The 17441-nt window shown below is 43.3% G+C and overlaps 1 protein-coding gene across 1 annotated transcript in view; it reads left to right on the top strand.

Annotated features, from left to right (window-relative positions):
- The window catches only part of SEL1L3 (SEL1L family member 3), a 77885-nt gene that overhangs the window by 1884 nt on the left and 58560 nt on the right, over positions 1 to 17441 (top strand). The window contains exons 2-6 of the mRNA XM_069744643.1: positions 3830 to 4364; positions 8318 to 8447; positions 11018 to 11139; positions 12947 to 13062; positions 14226 to 14284. Of these exons, the coding sequence (XP_069600744.1) occupies positions 3830 to 4364; positions 8318 to 8447; positions 11018 to 11139; positions 12947 to 13062; positions 14226 to 14284 (962 nt within the window). The remainder of the gene's footprint in view (positions 1 to 3829; positions 4365 to 8317; positions 8448 to 11017; positions 11140 to 12946; positions 13063 to 14225; positions 14285 to 17441) is intronic.

Raw genomic sequence — 17441 nt, forward strand, 5'->3', positions numbered from 1 at the left:
AACATCTCCTGCAAAGCGGATGGGATTTAAAGAAATCTCATTATGTGTGGGTGGTTTTTTTTTTTTAACTCTGTGTATACATTGACCTGTGGTGAGTGTTTAAATTCCGCAACATGACAATTTCTCTTGTGGGTACGCTAGCCTTGCTGTGCAGATTTTCCCCATAGACTTGCATTAGATTAAGAAAAATTCACAGATAAAATACACATGAATTTTTACTGCATTTCCCCACATCAAAAATGAATATAATCCACATATGGCTATTTGAATAACGTTCTGTCAAAGCCAGATAACCAGGAAGAATGAAAAACAAAGCAGCTTTACTTCAAACATGACACCGAAAAGAGATAAAAATTCAGTTAAATAAATGGAAGTAACTTAACACCACGTTCACACGGTCAGTATTTTACCTCAGTATTTTACCTCAGTATTTTACCTCAGTATTTTACCTCAGTATTTTACCTCAGTATTTTACCTCAGTATTTTACCTCAGTATTTTACCTCAGTATTTTACCTCAGTATTTTACCTCAGTATTTTACCGCCAAAACCACGAGTGGAACAATCAGAGGAAAAGTATAATAGAAACACGTCACCTCTTGTGTATTTAGCACCCACTACTTTCTGGGCACATCCAAGAAAAACAGACAGGTTTTTATCAGATGTGAAGAGGCAATAAATAGCTGATCGTATGGGGGGTGCCTGGTGTCTGCCAACCCCTTTAAAGGGAACCTGTCACCCCGAAAATCGCGGGTGAGGTAATCCCACCGGCATCAGGGGCTTATCTACAGCATGCAGCACTTGCAGATTTCTGGTGCTGCTATTTAGAGAATTTCTGTTACTTTAAGGGACTGTCCTGATTTCTACCTCAAAGACGTTAAAAACAGGAAATGTGTTGAAATGGAATAGTCAGCAGGCTTCAAAATGCAAATCACATGCATTATTAAATGGATCTGAGACCTGATGAGGCTGGTGTATTTACTTTGAAAATGGCTGTACAATCCAGATACTAAAATGAGCCTTATATGAATCCAGCTAAAGAGTGATGGCGTTCATGAGTCCAGTGTGTTCTGTCTGCGGCCACCAGGCCTCATGATCCTCTGAGCTGCAGTGGGTTTAGCATTGGCTACACGGAGGTGTGGAGACTACATGATGTCCCTGTTTAGGGAATGTCACCACAAAATGAGATGCAGTTTAAACCAGGATTTTATATTAAATGTATTGTATACAAGTTTTGAGGATTTTTTTTTCTTTTAATTATGATCTATATTTGAAACCTCATACTGCCTTGATTGGGGTTAAAGAGAATATACCATCAGAAAATAACCTACTGTTTACATCGGGTTTTTGTGTTGGACCTGTCATTGTAAATCATGCCTGTGATGAACTTTCTGAAAACTCTTCCTGAAAGAACAGAAGGGGCTCACATGCATCAGCACAAATAAAATCACTCCAATGATGATCCTGAAAAGTAGGTGTTATGCGAGTACAAGGGGATTTTTACCAAGTAGCATCCGTATGACATCCATATGCAGAGTGCTTTTAACATTAGCTTTAATATACTGTCATGTAAAGCTATTTTTCTAAGTAAAAAAAAAAATAAATAAAAAAAATAAATCTTGTATATAGAAATATAATAAATAGGATAGATATTTAATGCTAATGTCACAAGCCCCTTACATACTGTATAATAGACTAGCACCCTTTATTGGATTGCATGTGGCACCAAAGGGTGTTTTTAGCCTTTTTTTTTTTTTTTTTTTTTTTTAACCTGTTAGGCCGGGGGCACACTTGCGAGTTCAATGCGAGAAAATCTCGCATCAATACCCGGCACTGCAACGGGCACTCGGGACCGAAGCGTATGTTGCATGTATTTCTATGCAGCCGCACGCTCCTGTCCTGAGTGCCGGTGCCAGTGCTGGGACTTGATGCGAGAGAATCGCGCTGAACTCGCAAGTGTGACCCAGCCTTAAATACATTTTTATAGCAAAAAATGGCATGGTATCCCCTTTGTTTTTTACTAAGCAGGTGAGGGAATTCAGACTGCTGGGGCTGGTGTTTTGGGAAGGGGCCACTATCCATGGATCTTTCCAGCTTATTACTAACTACTCCCAGCTGTCTGTGTAGCCTTTACTGTTTTTTTATTTATTTTTTTTTATTAAAGGACCCAAAATAAAGAAAAACGTTGTGGGGTCCCCCTATTTTTAATAACCAGCAAAGGCTAAATAGGCGCAGGGGGCTGATATTAATCAGCTGGGAAGGGGCCCTCAACCACCCCAGAAATATTGCATCAACTAGATGTGCCATTTCTGACGCTTGGCCTCAGCTCTTGCCACTTGCCCTGATGCGTTGGTTAAGTGGAATAATTTTGGGATTGTCAGCTGTTTTGTCCGTTGACATCAAGCCCAGGGGTTGGTAATGGAGAGGTGTCTATCAGACACCCCATTAATAACTCCATGGTCAAAATCAATAAAGACACACACAGAAAAGTCTTTTTAATTAAAAAATGCACTCCTCGACCCTCTTTTACCCATTTATTAACCTAAAAATAAAACAAAAATCGAAGTAATCATCACCTGCTCGCCAATCTATAATGAGGTTCCATGACAATGCTCATCTCCTCTACATCCATATGGGGCGCTGAGCAGAGACGCGAGAAGTGTGACCACTCAGCACGCCAGCTGGACCTCTTGGCCCTGGTCTAGTGACCCTTGTGGCCAGTGTGAAAATTGCAAGATTTCTAATTTGTTTTGAATACAGATTGTGATGTGAAGTATAAAAAAAATAAAATAAAAAAAAATTTCAATACATTCAACACAAAAACTGAGTTTAAGAATGTTTATATATTTACATACATACATACATACATACATACATAAATACATACAGTTCCTTTAACTCCTATAAGGCAGTATGTTCTTTTCTGTACAGACTCCCATTTTACTTTCTTCTGATCGTTGTCCGATGTGCTGAAGTGAAGTCAGGAATATAGCCAAATGTACCAGAATAAGTAATCGGGATGCAATGAGCCAAAATGTGAGGGTCTTAATCAGGCTACAGGCCAGCAGTCAATTCCTGGAATGGATCCACACAGGAACCAGACAACAATTCGACAGGAACAAGACTGAGGTCAGGATCAAGTCAAAAACTAGTAAATGATAGTGCAATAAATTGCCAGGCATGGAACAAAATCAGACCAAGCACAGAAGCCTGAGTACCCTTAGTTGGTCCACCAGGCCACTTATGGGTTTGGTTGCCTTCAGGAGTATAACCATATAGTTTCCAGTTGTATCTGAGCCTGGAGTGTACAAAAGGTCCCTTCAACCAATTTGTGAAGACCCATATTATCAAAGACATGTCAAAGTTGGAGGCCCTTTTAGATATTTAGCTTTAAGTTACGATACTGGATGTCTCGGTTGTCCTGCAAAAATGGAATTTGAGGGCCTAAACCAGCCGGGTCTGATGCAGAAGACGTGAACCATTGTTAAATGAGAAGGGAAGCAAGGTTGTCTAGTACCTGGACTCTCAGCAAGAACCAGGTGAGTAACACACAGCTTATATCTGGTATTGTGGAAAATAGGACAAAGCTGCAATACCACACACAACCTGAAGACAGGTGAGGCACTGGTATTGCTTAATTATTAGAAATTAAATGGGCACCATGAGGATTATAACTTCGGTCTAAATTTAGATGCATTTTGAACAATTTCTAGTAACTGTCAACATAACGCACTTATATGCAAATATCTCCTCCTGTTTGCCAATGCTGTATATTACATGAAAATACGTCACTGCAATGTCCGAGAGATTGATGATTTCCTCTTTCTACAGGTTCCATTTTTCTGCTACACTAAGGAGACAACATCAGTAACCAAACACCCGGAACAATACTTGAATAACAAAGACTATGTAGCTATTGAGGATTTGCCAAAAACACTTGCCAATGCAGATCTTTCTGTGGAGTACCTGTGCTCCGATCCTTGCACGGTGTATGTGGACGTTGTGGCTTCCTCAGAATTTAGAACTGGGATTGTAGTGATCAAGAAACGATGGAGAAATGAGGGAAATCTCCATCAGCTTCAGAGGCGGACGGTCAGACTGAAGTTCCCAAGCTGCATGGTCTACAGGGAGGACTCTATAGATATATACTATGCGGTGGTTAGGGCCTGGGTCGTGCACAGTCTGGAAACAGAGGTCAGACACAGTGAAACCTTCTTCTATGCCGCAGCCAAGGCCTACAGAGTACTGGACATTCATCCTCCTCACCAGCGACCATACAAGGATCCTCCCATCTGCGTGTCATGGATTTCTGGTCTTTTGAGAAGGTTGAAAGAAAAAGCAATACTTGTGTGTCCAGTGGAATCAGGTATATTACGTCTGACGTGAAGTATTTATTAACTGCACAAAACAATAGGAACCTGTCAGGACCCCCGAGACATCCAAACCACCCTTACACCATCTATAGCCCTATTCCTTCATCCCAATCAAGTCTAACATGGCCCAAAGAATAGTTTCTATCGGCGCTAAAACCTCTTCTTACCGTCTTTAGCATATTTCGACAGCATTGGTCTGGTCTGGAAGGGCATCGATGCACCCAGACACTGATTCACTGGTCACTACAGGGGGTGATGACCGTAACACGTGGCCGGACTGTTCTCAATAAAGCGATGTCACACCATAAGGTTAACACACACCAAAGAAGGCGATAAAAGCGATTGTCTGTTGATTGGTGGGGACCTGACTGCTGTGATAAGCAGATCAGGGAATTTTTATCCCCAATGGGATACCATCCCTATTACATAATGAGTAACAAGTTGGATGCCCCACCGGCACTCCATTCATTCTCTATGGGGCAAAACACTAATTCATTGGGTGATTGAATAGTTTTTCTGTCACATAGATTATGGGGTGCCAGAGAGAGTGCGGCATTGAGTAAAGGGACAGACCCACATGCACACGGCCGCTCCATTCTAACAGGGAGAAAAGTTCTGCCAATTGGTGCGGATCCCGCCAGTCGGACCACCACCGATCAACACGTAATCCACGGTCTTGTAGATGGGTATAATGTCTGAAGACACTTGCGCTGCCGAGTGTTAGGGTGTGTGCCAACAACTTTCTTTCTGACAAAGTTTTGCACCCATTTTTCAAGTGGATTTCAGTAGAATCTCAGGTGGAATCTTCCTGTAAGATGTTGTGTGCACATATCCTTAGGCTGAATTCATACAGTGTAGGCTTTGCTATAATTATGTAATAAATGGGTCTTAAATGTGTTTTCCAACTTATAACATTACTGGCATGTTGTCAAAGAGGTAGTCCTGTCTTCAGGATCCTATCCAAATATCTTGTAGTAATATTAGCAAATTCCTCCCAATTAGAAATGTAGTTTGGTCCCTCTGGTGCGCTCTGTTTAGCCCATGTGCAGGACGTTGTAGGAGTTTAGGTATTCATTGCTACGACCACTCATATAGTGACGGTTCTTAGTGGTCACAACCATGGATACCAAAGCCAGTGCAATGCTCTGCACATGGGGTAGGCAACGTAGCAAATCAGAAGAACTATACTTCATTTCTAATTGGAGGTATTTGCTAATGTTGTTACTATTACACCTACTACATACTGTATTTGAATAGGATTTTGGAGATGGGAATACCCCTTTATCCATCAGCCTGTGGCTAATAGGGATCTAAAACTCAGGACCTCCTTGATTCAGAGAATTAAGGCACCCTTTTACTTTGGTACAGACACAAATCATGATTTTTATTTTGCCTATTAAGAGTACATTAATGTTAAATGCTTGAAAACCCCTACGGTAATTACTTTTACTGCTATTGTACCCTACCACATAATATGTGAAGATATGTGATAACATCCTTCCCAATAGCAGGCATAGATTGAAACAGGGCTGTGAAGCCTGAGTCCGGGTCCATTTTGGTGGAGTCCGTATAAAACTCCTAAGGTACAGTGGGGCAAAAAAGTATTTAGTCAGTCAGCAATAGTGCAAGTTCCACCACTTAAAAAGATGAGAGGCGTCTGTAATTTACATCATAGGTAGACCTCAACTATGGGAGACAAACTGAGAAAAAAAAAATCCAGAAAATCACATTGTCTGTTTTTTAACATTTTATTTGCATATTATGGTGGAAAATAAGTATTTGGTCAGAAACAAAATTTCATCTCAATACTTTGTAATATATCCTTTGTTGGCAATGACAGAGGTCAAACGTTTTCTGTAAGTCTTCACAAGGTTGCCACACACTGTTGTTGGTATGTTGGCCCATTCCTCCATGCAGATCTCCTCTAGAGCAGTGATGTTTTTGGCTTTTCGCTTGGCAACACGGACTTTCAACTCCCTCCAAAGGTTTTCTATAGGGTTGAGATCTGGAGACTGGCTAGGCCACTCCAGGACCTTGAAATGCTTCTTACGAAGCCACTCCTTCGTTGCCCTGGCGGTGTGCTTTGGATCATTGTCATGTTGAAAGACCCAGCCACGTTTCATCTTCAATGCCCTTGCTGATGGAAGGAGGTTTGCACTCAAAATCTCACGATACATGGCCCCATTCATTCTTTCATGTACCCGGATCAGTCGTCCTGGCCCCATTGCAGAGAAACAGCCCCAAAGCATGATGTTTCCACCACCATGCTTTACAGTAGGTATGGTGTTTGATGGATGCAACTCAGTATTCTTTTTCCTCCAAACACGACAAGTTGTGTTTCTACCAAACAGTTCCAGTTTGGTTTCATCAGACCATAGGACATTCTCCCAAAACTCCTCTGGATCATTCAAATGCTCTCTAGCAAACTTCAGACGGGCCCGGACATGTACTGGCTTAAGCAGTGGGACACGTCTGGCACTGCAGGATCTGAGTCCATGGTGGCGTAGTGTGTTACTTATGGTAGGCCTTGTTACATTGGTCCCAGCTCTCTGCAGTTCATTCACTAAGTCCCCCCGCGTGGTTCTGGGATTTTTGCTCACCGTTCTTGTGATCATTCTGACCCCACGGGGTGGGATTTTGCGTGGAGCCCCAGATCGAGGGAGATTATCAGTGGTCTTGTATGTCTTCCATTTTCTAATTATTGCTCCCACTGTTGATTTCTTCACTCCAAGCTGGTTGGCTATTGCAGATTCAGTCTTCCCAGCCTGGTGCAGGGCTACAATTTTGTTTCTGGTGTCCTTTGACAGCTCTTTGGTCTTCACCATAGTGTAGTTTGGAGTCAGACTGTTTGAGGGTGTGCACAGGTGTCTTTTTATACTGATAACAAGTTTAAACAGGTGCCATTACTACAGGTAATGAGTGGAGGAAAGAGGAGACTCTTAAAGGAGAAGTTACAGGTCTGTGAGAGCCAGAAATCTTGATTGTTTGTTTCTGACCAAATACTTATTTTCCACCATAATATGCAAATAAATTGTTAAAAAAAAAGACAATGTGATTTTCTGGATTTTTTTTTTTCTCAGTTTGTCTCCCATAGTTGAGGTCTACCTATGATGTAAATTACAGACACCTCTCATCTTTTTAAGTGGTGGAACTTGCACTATTGCTGACTGACTAAATACTTTTTTGCCCCACTGTATATAATACCTTGGGTCCAGTAGTACAATGCAGGGTCTGCTGTAAAGTTTTTAATAAGAACTTGGGAAAGTTGGAAAGTTATGAAATGTCCTATAAATGTCTGTTCTATTCCTGATCTAAGGATCTCGGCTTATAGTTGAGATGAATCTGTGCTGCACTTTATGTACATGCTCAGTAGTGACTCCTAGTTGCTGTGATTTTTCTGTGCCAAATGTATTGGGAAGCATGCACTTAGTGAATCTGGCACATCTTACTACATCATACTTTAGGAAAGAAGTTGGAGGACTGATTCTAAACAACTTTAACTTTAACAAATAAAAAAAAAAAATCAAAATGGACTGAGTTTGGTTAAAAAAAAAAAACAAACTGAGTTGGCAATGACAAATGTGTAAATAAAAAGAAAATGATTAGGTCACCGTTCTCTGAAACCATTAACATTTGCATTTTTTTTTTTTTTTTTGTCATTCGAGCTATAGGAGGGAACCATGGGCTGACATGTTTTATTTGTACTAATTTAGGTTACTTGCTAAGTGTTAACAAAAAATACACATGCCCATGTGACATGGTCTTCCTAGACCAAACTAGATCATGGATTTTGGTACATGAGTGACATTTGCATTATTACATTTGCTTAATAATAATGCATTCTTTATACATTTGTGCTTATTTTGAAATTATATAGATTTTTTTTTTTTTTTTTTTTTTTTTTACCACGTGAGATTTATAATGTTCACTGATGTTTTGTTTTTAGATGTAGTCACAATCCTTCCTTTTCCCCTTGCATCAAATGGTGAACACAGCGGCCTCATCAAGACCTTTGAGCCATTCACAAATGGAGACCTAGAGAAGAGGAGACGGCAGCATGTAAAGCACTATCCAACGTGAGATACTATCACTTATGTTTGCATACTCTTTTACGTTACACTTTTGCTTTCTCCATCAATGCACCATTAGCTGGTCAGACTTAATGTCTAGAACGATTTACCCTGACAATGGCGTCCTCATCCAGCGCTGTGCAGATCAGCAGTAGGTTACAGGCGTGTTGGTGGCCTTTGAAAGCTGCAGGCACCACTTGTGATTTATTTGTTAATGTGACAATTTACTGACCAAAGTTTTGGAAGTTGACCACATGCGAGTTCCTCCCTGGAAGTGGGTGTGTGTGACAGTTGTATGACTTGGCTTGGAAGGCCATAACCGGTCACCAGCACGGATCATGGCGGGAGATTCCACCATAGTAAGTAGTGGGTATTCCCAAGGTCAAAGTGGATCGCCCCCGTGTAGGGCTGTGGGGTACTCGGTACCGGGTCATTCAAGGGGGATGTCACGGTGGCTGACCCAGTCCGTGCCCTCGGGAGGTCCGTTGTAAAGGGGAAAGGTCCTTAAAGGGATAATCTTCGTGACGCCACCTGTGGTACTCGGTCAGGGTGACCAACGCTGCTTAGGGGTCCACTGGGGTGATGTTATGGCAGCTAGATGGTATACCTTCCCACAGGTGAAGTATGTCACCAGGGCTTCCCAGAGTGTGGATGGTGTGAGGCGCAGTGAAGAACGAGGACACAAGGTTGCAGTCTCTTTACCTTTTTACTGTAGACTTCAGTATCCACAGTCCAGAGCACCAGATCACAGGGCAGGAAGAGTCCAGCCGGTTTGGAGGCAAATCCAGAGTCCCCTTATCCAGGTGGAAATCAGTAGCCTTCCTCTAGTGCATGGGTGCTGTAGAACCTTACCGCTGAGCTTCTCATAAGGTCCTCACAACTGTTGTAGATGTTCTAGATGTTATGTCTCTCTGTCCCCCAGATGGATAGGACAACCCGTACGACCGGTGACCTGAGGCTTTTTACAGGGACTCTAGCACGCCCTGGCCTCTCGTGGGTGCCACCTTGCCTCCTGGATATGGGGTGGATCAGTAACTTGAAATTAGCTGTCCTGTGCAGGGCAGAACTTCTGGTTTCCACTCCTTTTGCTATGACTTCTTTCTCACTCTCTACAAGACAGTTCTCTGTTCCTGTCCTTCCTTAGGAACTGCCGCACGTGGGGCAGGCGCAGCTCCCTGTCCTTCATTCTGGGCCTCTGACAGGATCCCCCCCCTGTCAGGGACCAACTACCTGAGCCGAAGCTCAGCCAGCAACTGCCTAACTTCCTCTCCAGGCCACCAGTTTTACCTAATTGTGAAGAGTGCCCTAATAGGAGCATAGCTCCCCCTGGTGGACTGGAGTATGAAATGTGTTGTATGTTGGTGTTACCTGGTAAAGAGTTCTCCTTTATTGCCTCCAAACGTAACATCACTCCACCCCCCCCCCACCCAGAGGAGAATATTACTGCAACGACCAGGACCCTGGGGCGCTGCAAAAGCCATTCCGAATGTAGTATGAGATGTCTACAATACCTCTGTGGGTCGTGGTGGCACAAAGTCACTATCTTTCAGCATTTACATATGTACCTACAAACATGCTCGTATCCTTAAGATTGGGTCCCTTAGCTACAAAGTACTGCTCTGCTTGCCCACCTATCACTATGTGCAGGGGGATAAACACAAATGAAACACAAGTGGAGGCACAAGATGGTGGACAAAGGGGGAAAAATGCCCCCGAAGCCTGAAGGTGCTTGATCCAGGATGAAGGATTATCTATCTAGATCGATTGATCTGTCTCTCTTTAAAAAGGGCATTGAAGGGTTTTTCAGTGAAGGAATGTGTTTAAAGGGAACCTGTCGCCCCCAAAATCGAAGATGAGCGAAGCCTACCAGCATCAGGGGCTTATCTACAGCATTCTGGAATGCTGTAGATACGCTCCCGGTGTATCCTGAAAGATGAGAAAGAGGTTATGTTATACTCGCCCAGGGGCGTTCCTGCTGCGGTTCTGGTCCGATGGGCATCGCGGTCCATTCCGGTGCCTCCCATCTTCTTATGATGACGTTCTCTTCTTGTATTCACGCTGCTGCTCCGGCACAGGCGTACTTTATCTGTCCTTTTGAGGGCAGAGCAAAGTACTGCACTGCGCAGGCGCCGGGAAAGACAGGGTCCCAGCACCTGCGTACTGCAGTATTTTGCTCTGCCATCAACAGGACAAAGTACGCCTACGCCGGAGCAGCAGCGTGAAGACCAGAAGAAGACATCATCGTAAGAAAATGGGAGGCGCTGGACCGGACCGCGACGCCCATCGGACTAGAACCGCAGCGGGACCTCCCCTGGGTGAGTATAACCTAACCTCTTTTTCTCATCTTTCAGGATACATCCGGGGCTTATCTACAGCATTCCAGAATGCTGTAGATAAGCCCCTGATGCTGGTGGATTTGGCTCACCTTCGATTTTGGGGTTGACAGGTTCCCTTTTAAGGCTAAATGATTTCTTTTTTTTCTGCTTCTAACTATTGTCAAACCCCATATGATACACTGATAAAATATTGCTCTATTTATCTTCAAGGATCTAACCCTCCAATTTTCTATTTTTCAGGTTTACACTTTCCATCTGGATATATTTACTAGATTATTGTACTAGGAAAGAATGTGGAATATTTCACCATGTGGATACTGAAAAAATGTATGCTACACCACTCTTCTTCTTGACTCGTAAAGGTACGTGAACGCATAATCAGTTTCGTGTATGTGGCCTATGTCCACTTGAAGATGGTGCAGTGATTCACAAAGACTCCGCAAGTTTTTTTTGCGGACAGATGTTTAATCACCAAGAGGCAAACAGCATAGCAGTTAGTCTGTCTCAATTAGGCCTTATTCTTGGCAGTTATTGTTAAGCCTGAGATTGGAGGTTACACCAGAGAGTTGGGGCACAGGGCTTGGAGGTTACACCAGAGAGTTGGGGCACAGGGCTTGGAGGTTACACCAGAGAGTTGGGGCACAGGGCTTGGAGGTTACACCAGAGAGTTGGGGCACAGGGCTTGGAGGTTACACCAGAGAGTTGGGGCACAGGGCTTGGAGGTTACACCAGAGAGTTGGGGCACAGGGCTTGGAGGTTACTCCAGAGAGTTGGGGCACAGGGCTTGGAGGTTACACCAGATAGTTGGGGCACAGGGCTTGGAGGTTACTCCAGAGAGTTGGGGCACAGGGCTTGGAGGTTACTCCAGAGAGTTGGGGCACAGGGCTTGGAGGTTACACCAGATAGTTGGGGCACAGGGCTTGGAGGTTACTCCAGAGAGTTGGGGCACAGGGCTTGGAGGTTACACCAGACAGTTGGGGCACAGGGCTTGGAGGTTACTCCAGAGAGTTGGGGCACAGGGCTTGGAGGTTACTCCAGAGAGTTGGGGCACAGGGCTTGGAGGTTACTCCAGAGAGTTGGGGCACAGGGCTTGGAGGTTACATATGGGAGTTGAGGCACAGAGCTTGGTAGTGACCCATCAGAATTGTGCAATAGAGCTGGGGCTCATCAGTAGCAGATGCAGTATCTTGGCGCAGTTCACAATGTAATACATAGCATGGGATCAGAGGGCCTAGGACGCTGGGTTGGTCTCCATCTCTCATCATACAATGGTCCACAACCACTTGCAATATCAAGAGCTGTCTCTAATCACAGATTCTTCTTTCCTTCAGACCCAAGAGTACCAGCAGTCCAGAAATTGGTAGATGTTCGTTTATAATCTTCCTCCTCAGATACTAGGGACACTACCCTTGTTCAGAGACTAACGCCAAACATGGATCCTCCTAGCTGCTGCTAACTCACAACAGTGCAACACTTTACCCAATATATTCACACTCTGACCATATCACTGACTAATCATTTTCTCTGTGGTGCACTAAGCCGCCACCTAGCATGGAGCCTAAGCATATTGACGCTTTAGTTTGCATACCCGTGACTTGGCTAATTTGCATGCCCACGTTACACATGTATCACAGACTTAAAGGCATCTGTCACTAGGATTTACCCCTCTAACCCAATTATGTGGGCATGCAAGTCATAGGAAATTGTACAAAATGATAACTTGATATCTGCCTTCTGATGTCTTATAGAAAAATCAACATTTTTCTAAATATTCATAAGAGCTGTTAAGATCTATGGGCTAGACATAGATCTCCCTGTCAATCTGCCTCCAGAACTTTTATTACATAAAAAGGGGACGTTACCAGTGTGAGACATGTAATGACTGACAGTCCGCGCTCCCGATCTACATGTCTCACACTGGTGATGTCCCCATTCACTTACAGTAAGCTCTGGAGGCAGATTCTCGGTGAAATCTGTGTCCAGCCCATAGATCTTAACAGTTCATTTACACATGAAAAATGGCATTGCACATGCAGTGACCTCGTTTACATATTAAACGAGCAGTGCCTGCATTAAGAGCGTTAAGCATTACATATCCGTATACATAAAATATTTTATCTATTAAGCATAGTTAGCAATATGGACCATGAAATATCTTCATTTTATCAGGTCAAGTCCATGTTCAGGTGCAGCTGACAACAGGGGATGATATTGCAACAAGGTCAGCTTTTTATCTACCTCTTCACATATGGGTTCGGCTGGACTTTACAGTTACAAAAAGAAAGGTAATTTTGCAGTATGAAGATGATTATGAAGTTTATGCAACTATGGTCTCTATCTTTGACCTTGAAACTCATTTTTCCTACACAAAACATGCTAAGTACATTCTGCAGAGTTAGACCAGAATGTGGCAAAGAACAGGTTCATGAACATGGCAAGCTCATATCCAAAGGCTCAGTGCTGTGAACTAGAGTTCCTGAAGGTCTGCAGACCTCTAGAATGTGTTACCATATGGTGCTTCTGTGAGCAGCTTTGTGTGTCTGACCATACATCCCATGCCGTCGCTGCTGGTGTCCTGATAACTCCTTTCATGCCAGTTACATATACTAGTCTTAGTTTTATCTTGTGTTGAGACACTTGGAAGTACAGGTACATAATTGACTGAGGTGCCCTCAGCATAATGACAGGTCTTGGTGGGAACGCCAATCCCTCCTGTCTTCTTTAGGTGCTTTAAACAGCATTGGCACCGATAGGAAGACATCAGTAGCCAGGACTAGCTTTGTCCTCTCTGATTGTCCTGTCTGGTGCGTAATAAAGATTTTTATTTTCCTTCCCCCACAAATTAAAAAAAAAAAATTAAAAAAAAAAAAATCAGTGCAAAATTAGTTTTTGTTTTTAAATTCCTCAACAAAAGAAAATTAAGATATAAAATACTAAATTTTACTCAAGTCCAAATATTCGGATTGGAAAGTAAAAATTCTGCAGACAAGGATTTCTTCCATTACTACTGGCCAAAAGTGTCCTCTCCTGGACAATCCCAAATTATTGGGTTGAGGGTAAAAAAAAACTCATTATGCTCTCCTCCCAGATCAGAACCATATCGGTCTCCTGACCTTCGTCAGGATCTCCCCTGGTCCCATTAATAAGGGTTAAACATTAGTGGGTGATCCCTTTAAAGTCAGCCATGCACATTACATGGCTCTTACTCGGACAAGAATTCGGCAAAATAATCACTAAGGATTTTACCACCGGGACCTCCAACAATCACAAGATCAGAAATCGCAAGAAATCAAACATTTTACACCAATTCTCATGTTTGTTTGTCTGTGTAATTGTATTCCGCGAGTATAAGAACGTACACCGTGATGGACAGACCGTGCGTATCAGTGTTCATATGTTGCATTACGATTTGTGATTCCTTTTCTAACCCCCTGTGTTCTGTTTGTAGATATTATTAAACTCCTTTTTTGGAGAAGATTTAGTAGTTTCTAACAGCCAATCGTTCAGGTGAGGGATGTTTTTCTGCATTCTTACAATAGGAGTGGGTCCTTAAGGGGAATTTTATACCTATTTTTCGTGTTTTATAGTTAAAAATTGGTATGTGAAACTTTCATCGTAAAGGGAACCTGTCCTGTTGGTGGTTGTATCTGATCTGCAGCCAGGATCTTAGAGCAGGAAGAGCTTGATTGCTGGACATTTTTATACAAAAAGTTTCAGTAAAACTTACTTTTTATTCATTGATATCCCCAGTGCCTATATGCATAGTCCAGTGGGCGGTCTTAGTGATTGACAGGTGTTCCTTACTGGAGTCTTTTCCACAGTCCTATTTATCATTCTGCTCAGTTTCTCCTCCTCTACACCATGCTGTCCACAGCTCAGACTGCGTGCATAATGGGACAGGTTCCCTTTAACTTAGACTAACATTGAGTGAGTGAATTTTCCAGATGAAAAGTTCAGGTATCCACTGTTCTGGTTGAAGGTCCAGTACTGTTCTGGTACCAGAACCTGAACCTCCACGCGTCCACTCATCCCTACTAGTAAGGCCTGATGTAACCGGTCGCATTTACTATCCGTGTTAGTGTGAGCCCCAGTCCTACTGCGCGTCTGGTGACCTGAACTATCGGCAGCATTGGAATCGTTCGGTGATGCTGCCTTTTTTGGTGTCATAACTTGGATAGTAGTTACTGACAGCACAAGATTAGATTTGATGAATATTAACCTTTTTCAGGACCATTCAATTTTTGTACTTTAATTCTTTCCTGTCTTTCTTCCAAGAGCTGTAAGGCTACTTTCACACATCAGGTTTTCGCCGTCAGGCTAAATCCAGCTAAATTTAAAAAAATGAATCAGGCAAATGTTGCCGCCGGATCAGGTTATTTTTCCCATAGACTTGTATTGGTGCCGGATTGCACCGGATGACATTGCGTCACGTCCGGTTTTCGCCGGATCCAGCAAATCTGCTGCTTCCGGTTTCTTGAAAAAACGTCCACTGCAACGGTTTGTCTCCGGCAAAAAAGCCTGAAGCGCCGGATCCGGTGCTTCTGGCTGTTTCATAGAATGGGAGCCGGGAGGTGCCGGATCCGGCGGCCTGATCCGCTTTTTTTAAACTGAACATGCTCCAATATTTTTTTTTTTTTTTTATCCAATATTCTAGATAGGCTAGCCAGATCCGTCGCATCAGTTTTTCACAATCTGCGCCGGATCCTGTTTTTCCAACACTCGCCGGATTTAGCCTGACACTGAAAACCTGATGTGTGAAAGTAGCCTAACTTATAAAGCTACTTTCACACTAGCGTCGTTCGACGCATGTCACAATGCGTCATTTTGAAGAAAAAACACATCCTGCAAAGTTGCCTGCAGGATGCGTTTTTTTTTCTCCATAGACTTTCATTAGCGACGGATTGCCACACGTTGCATCCGTCGTGTGACGGATGCTGCGTGTTTTTGCAGTCCATCGGGACAAAAAAAAGTTGCTTGCAACGTGTTTGTTTTTATTTCCATTGAATCCGCTTTTTCCGACCGCATGTGTGGCCGGAACTCCGCCTCCTCCTCCCCGGACCTTACAATGGGGCAGCGGATGTGTTGTAAAACTGCATCCGCTGGCCCGCTGTGCTTTTACTTCACAGCATGCGTCGGTACGTCGCTAGTGTGAAAGTAGCCTTAAGTTTTTAGTCTCTACAGCTGCATAAGGGCTTTTTTTTTTTTTGTTAACTTGCTGTTGCCAATATCCGAGTCTTCCACCCCCCCCCCCCCCATCAATGGAATGATGTGAGGGCATGTTTATGAATTTTGTGTTGAGTTGTAGTCTTAAATTTATATACTTTTGGGGCACATACAAAATACTGTATTGATCACTTTACTGCATTTTTTTGGGGGGATGAACTGCAAATCTGGCATTTTAAAACATGGTTTTTTTTTTGTTGTTTTTTTTAAACTGGCTTTCATAAGGTCTTAAATCATTTTGTTTTCACAAAATATTTATGGACGCTATTAAATAATTAATAAATGTAATCATTATTAAATGATATATAATTAAAAAAAAATTTTTTTACTTTTTTTTTTTTCGTGGTCTCTGCTTATGGCAGAGCTTTAGAGGAGTACCAAGATGGTGGCAATGGAGACTTTAGATGGGCCCCTTGGCTGCCATGGTAATTCATCGGTCCCTCGGGCACACGCATATTGGACAGTGGGCACTAGTGAGCGCATGCAGTGGCAATCGCGCTATTTAGAGGCTGCGGTCAGTGATTTGAGAGCGACATTTAAATGGTTCAGCAGCAGCGATCGTGGCTCACTTATTGCTGCTGTTATGGGCAAATGCGGTCTATGTATTGCAGCTGGCATCTGCCCTGTATGGAGCGGGCACAGGTCAGGAGTCCACGCCATACACAGGCACCCTGTCCATGACGTACATGTATAGCAGGTTGCGCAAAGGGGTTAAAAGGCAATATTTAGTGGCCAACATGTTAAATTAGTACAATCCTTAGAAGGAACCTGCCCCCCCCCCCCCCCCCCTCCCAACACGACCTGGCTGTGATCGTTGGTAAGTCGTTGTGTGGTCGCTGGGGAGCTGTCACACAGACAGCTCTCCAGCGACCAACGATGCCGAAGTCCCCGGGTAACCAGGGTAAACATCGGGTTACTAAGTGCAGGGCCGCGCTTAGTAACCCGTTATTTACCCTGGTTACCGTTGTAAAAGTAAAAAAAAACACTACATACTCACATTCCGATGTCTGTCACGTCCCCCGCCGTCAGCTTCCCGCACTGACTGTGTCAGCGCCGGCCGTAAAGCAGAGCACAGCGGTGACGTACCTATTTTTCATGTACCGAACATTTTTCGGACCTATATAACTCCTTTTTAGTAAAGAGAGCCTAAAGTTGGGCTCTCAATGTCTCATCCACTGTGAGACTTCTTGCTTTTGAGTTTGGAGATGTCACTGAGTGTGCAGCATGTAAACACAGGGGAGACCTGTGCTGCAGGATACTCCTCCCGGATGTAGTTATGCTTTTGGTAGTGGAGTCTGAAAGAGTAACCATTGTTTTATTTTGATTTATAACAAAAAAATATATATAGTAAACATGAAAACAAGCACCCTTTGTAACATCTCCTCAGAAATCTGCTTCTTTCTCCATTTTTAGACTGATCTCATTCATTCTCAAAATCCTG

This window comes from Ranitomeya imitator, chromosome 1, assembly GCF_032444005.1.
Source record: "Ranitomeya imitator isolate aRanImi1 chromosome 1, aRanImi1.pri, whole genome shotgun sequence".
Taxonomy (NCBI): domain Eukaryota; kingdom Metazoa; phylum Chordata; class Amphibia; order Anura; family Dendrobatidae; genus Ranitomeya; species Ranitomeya imitator.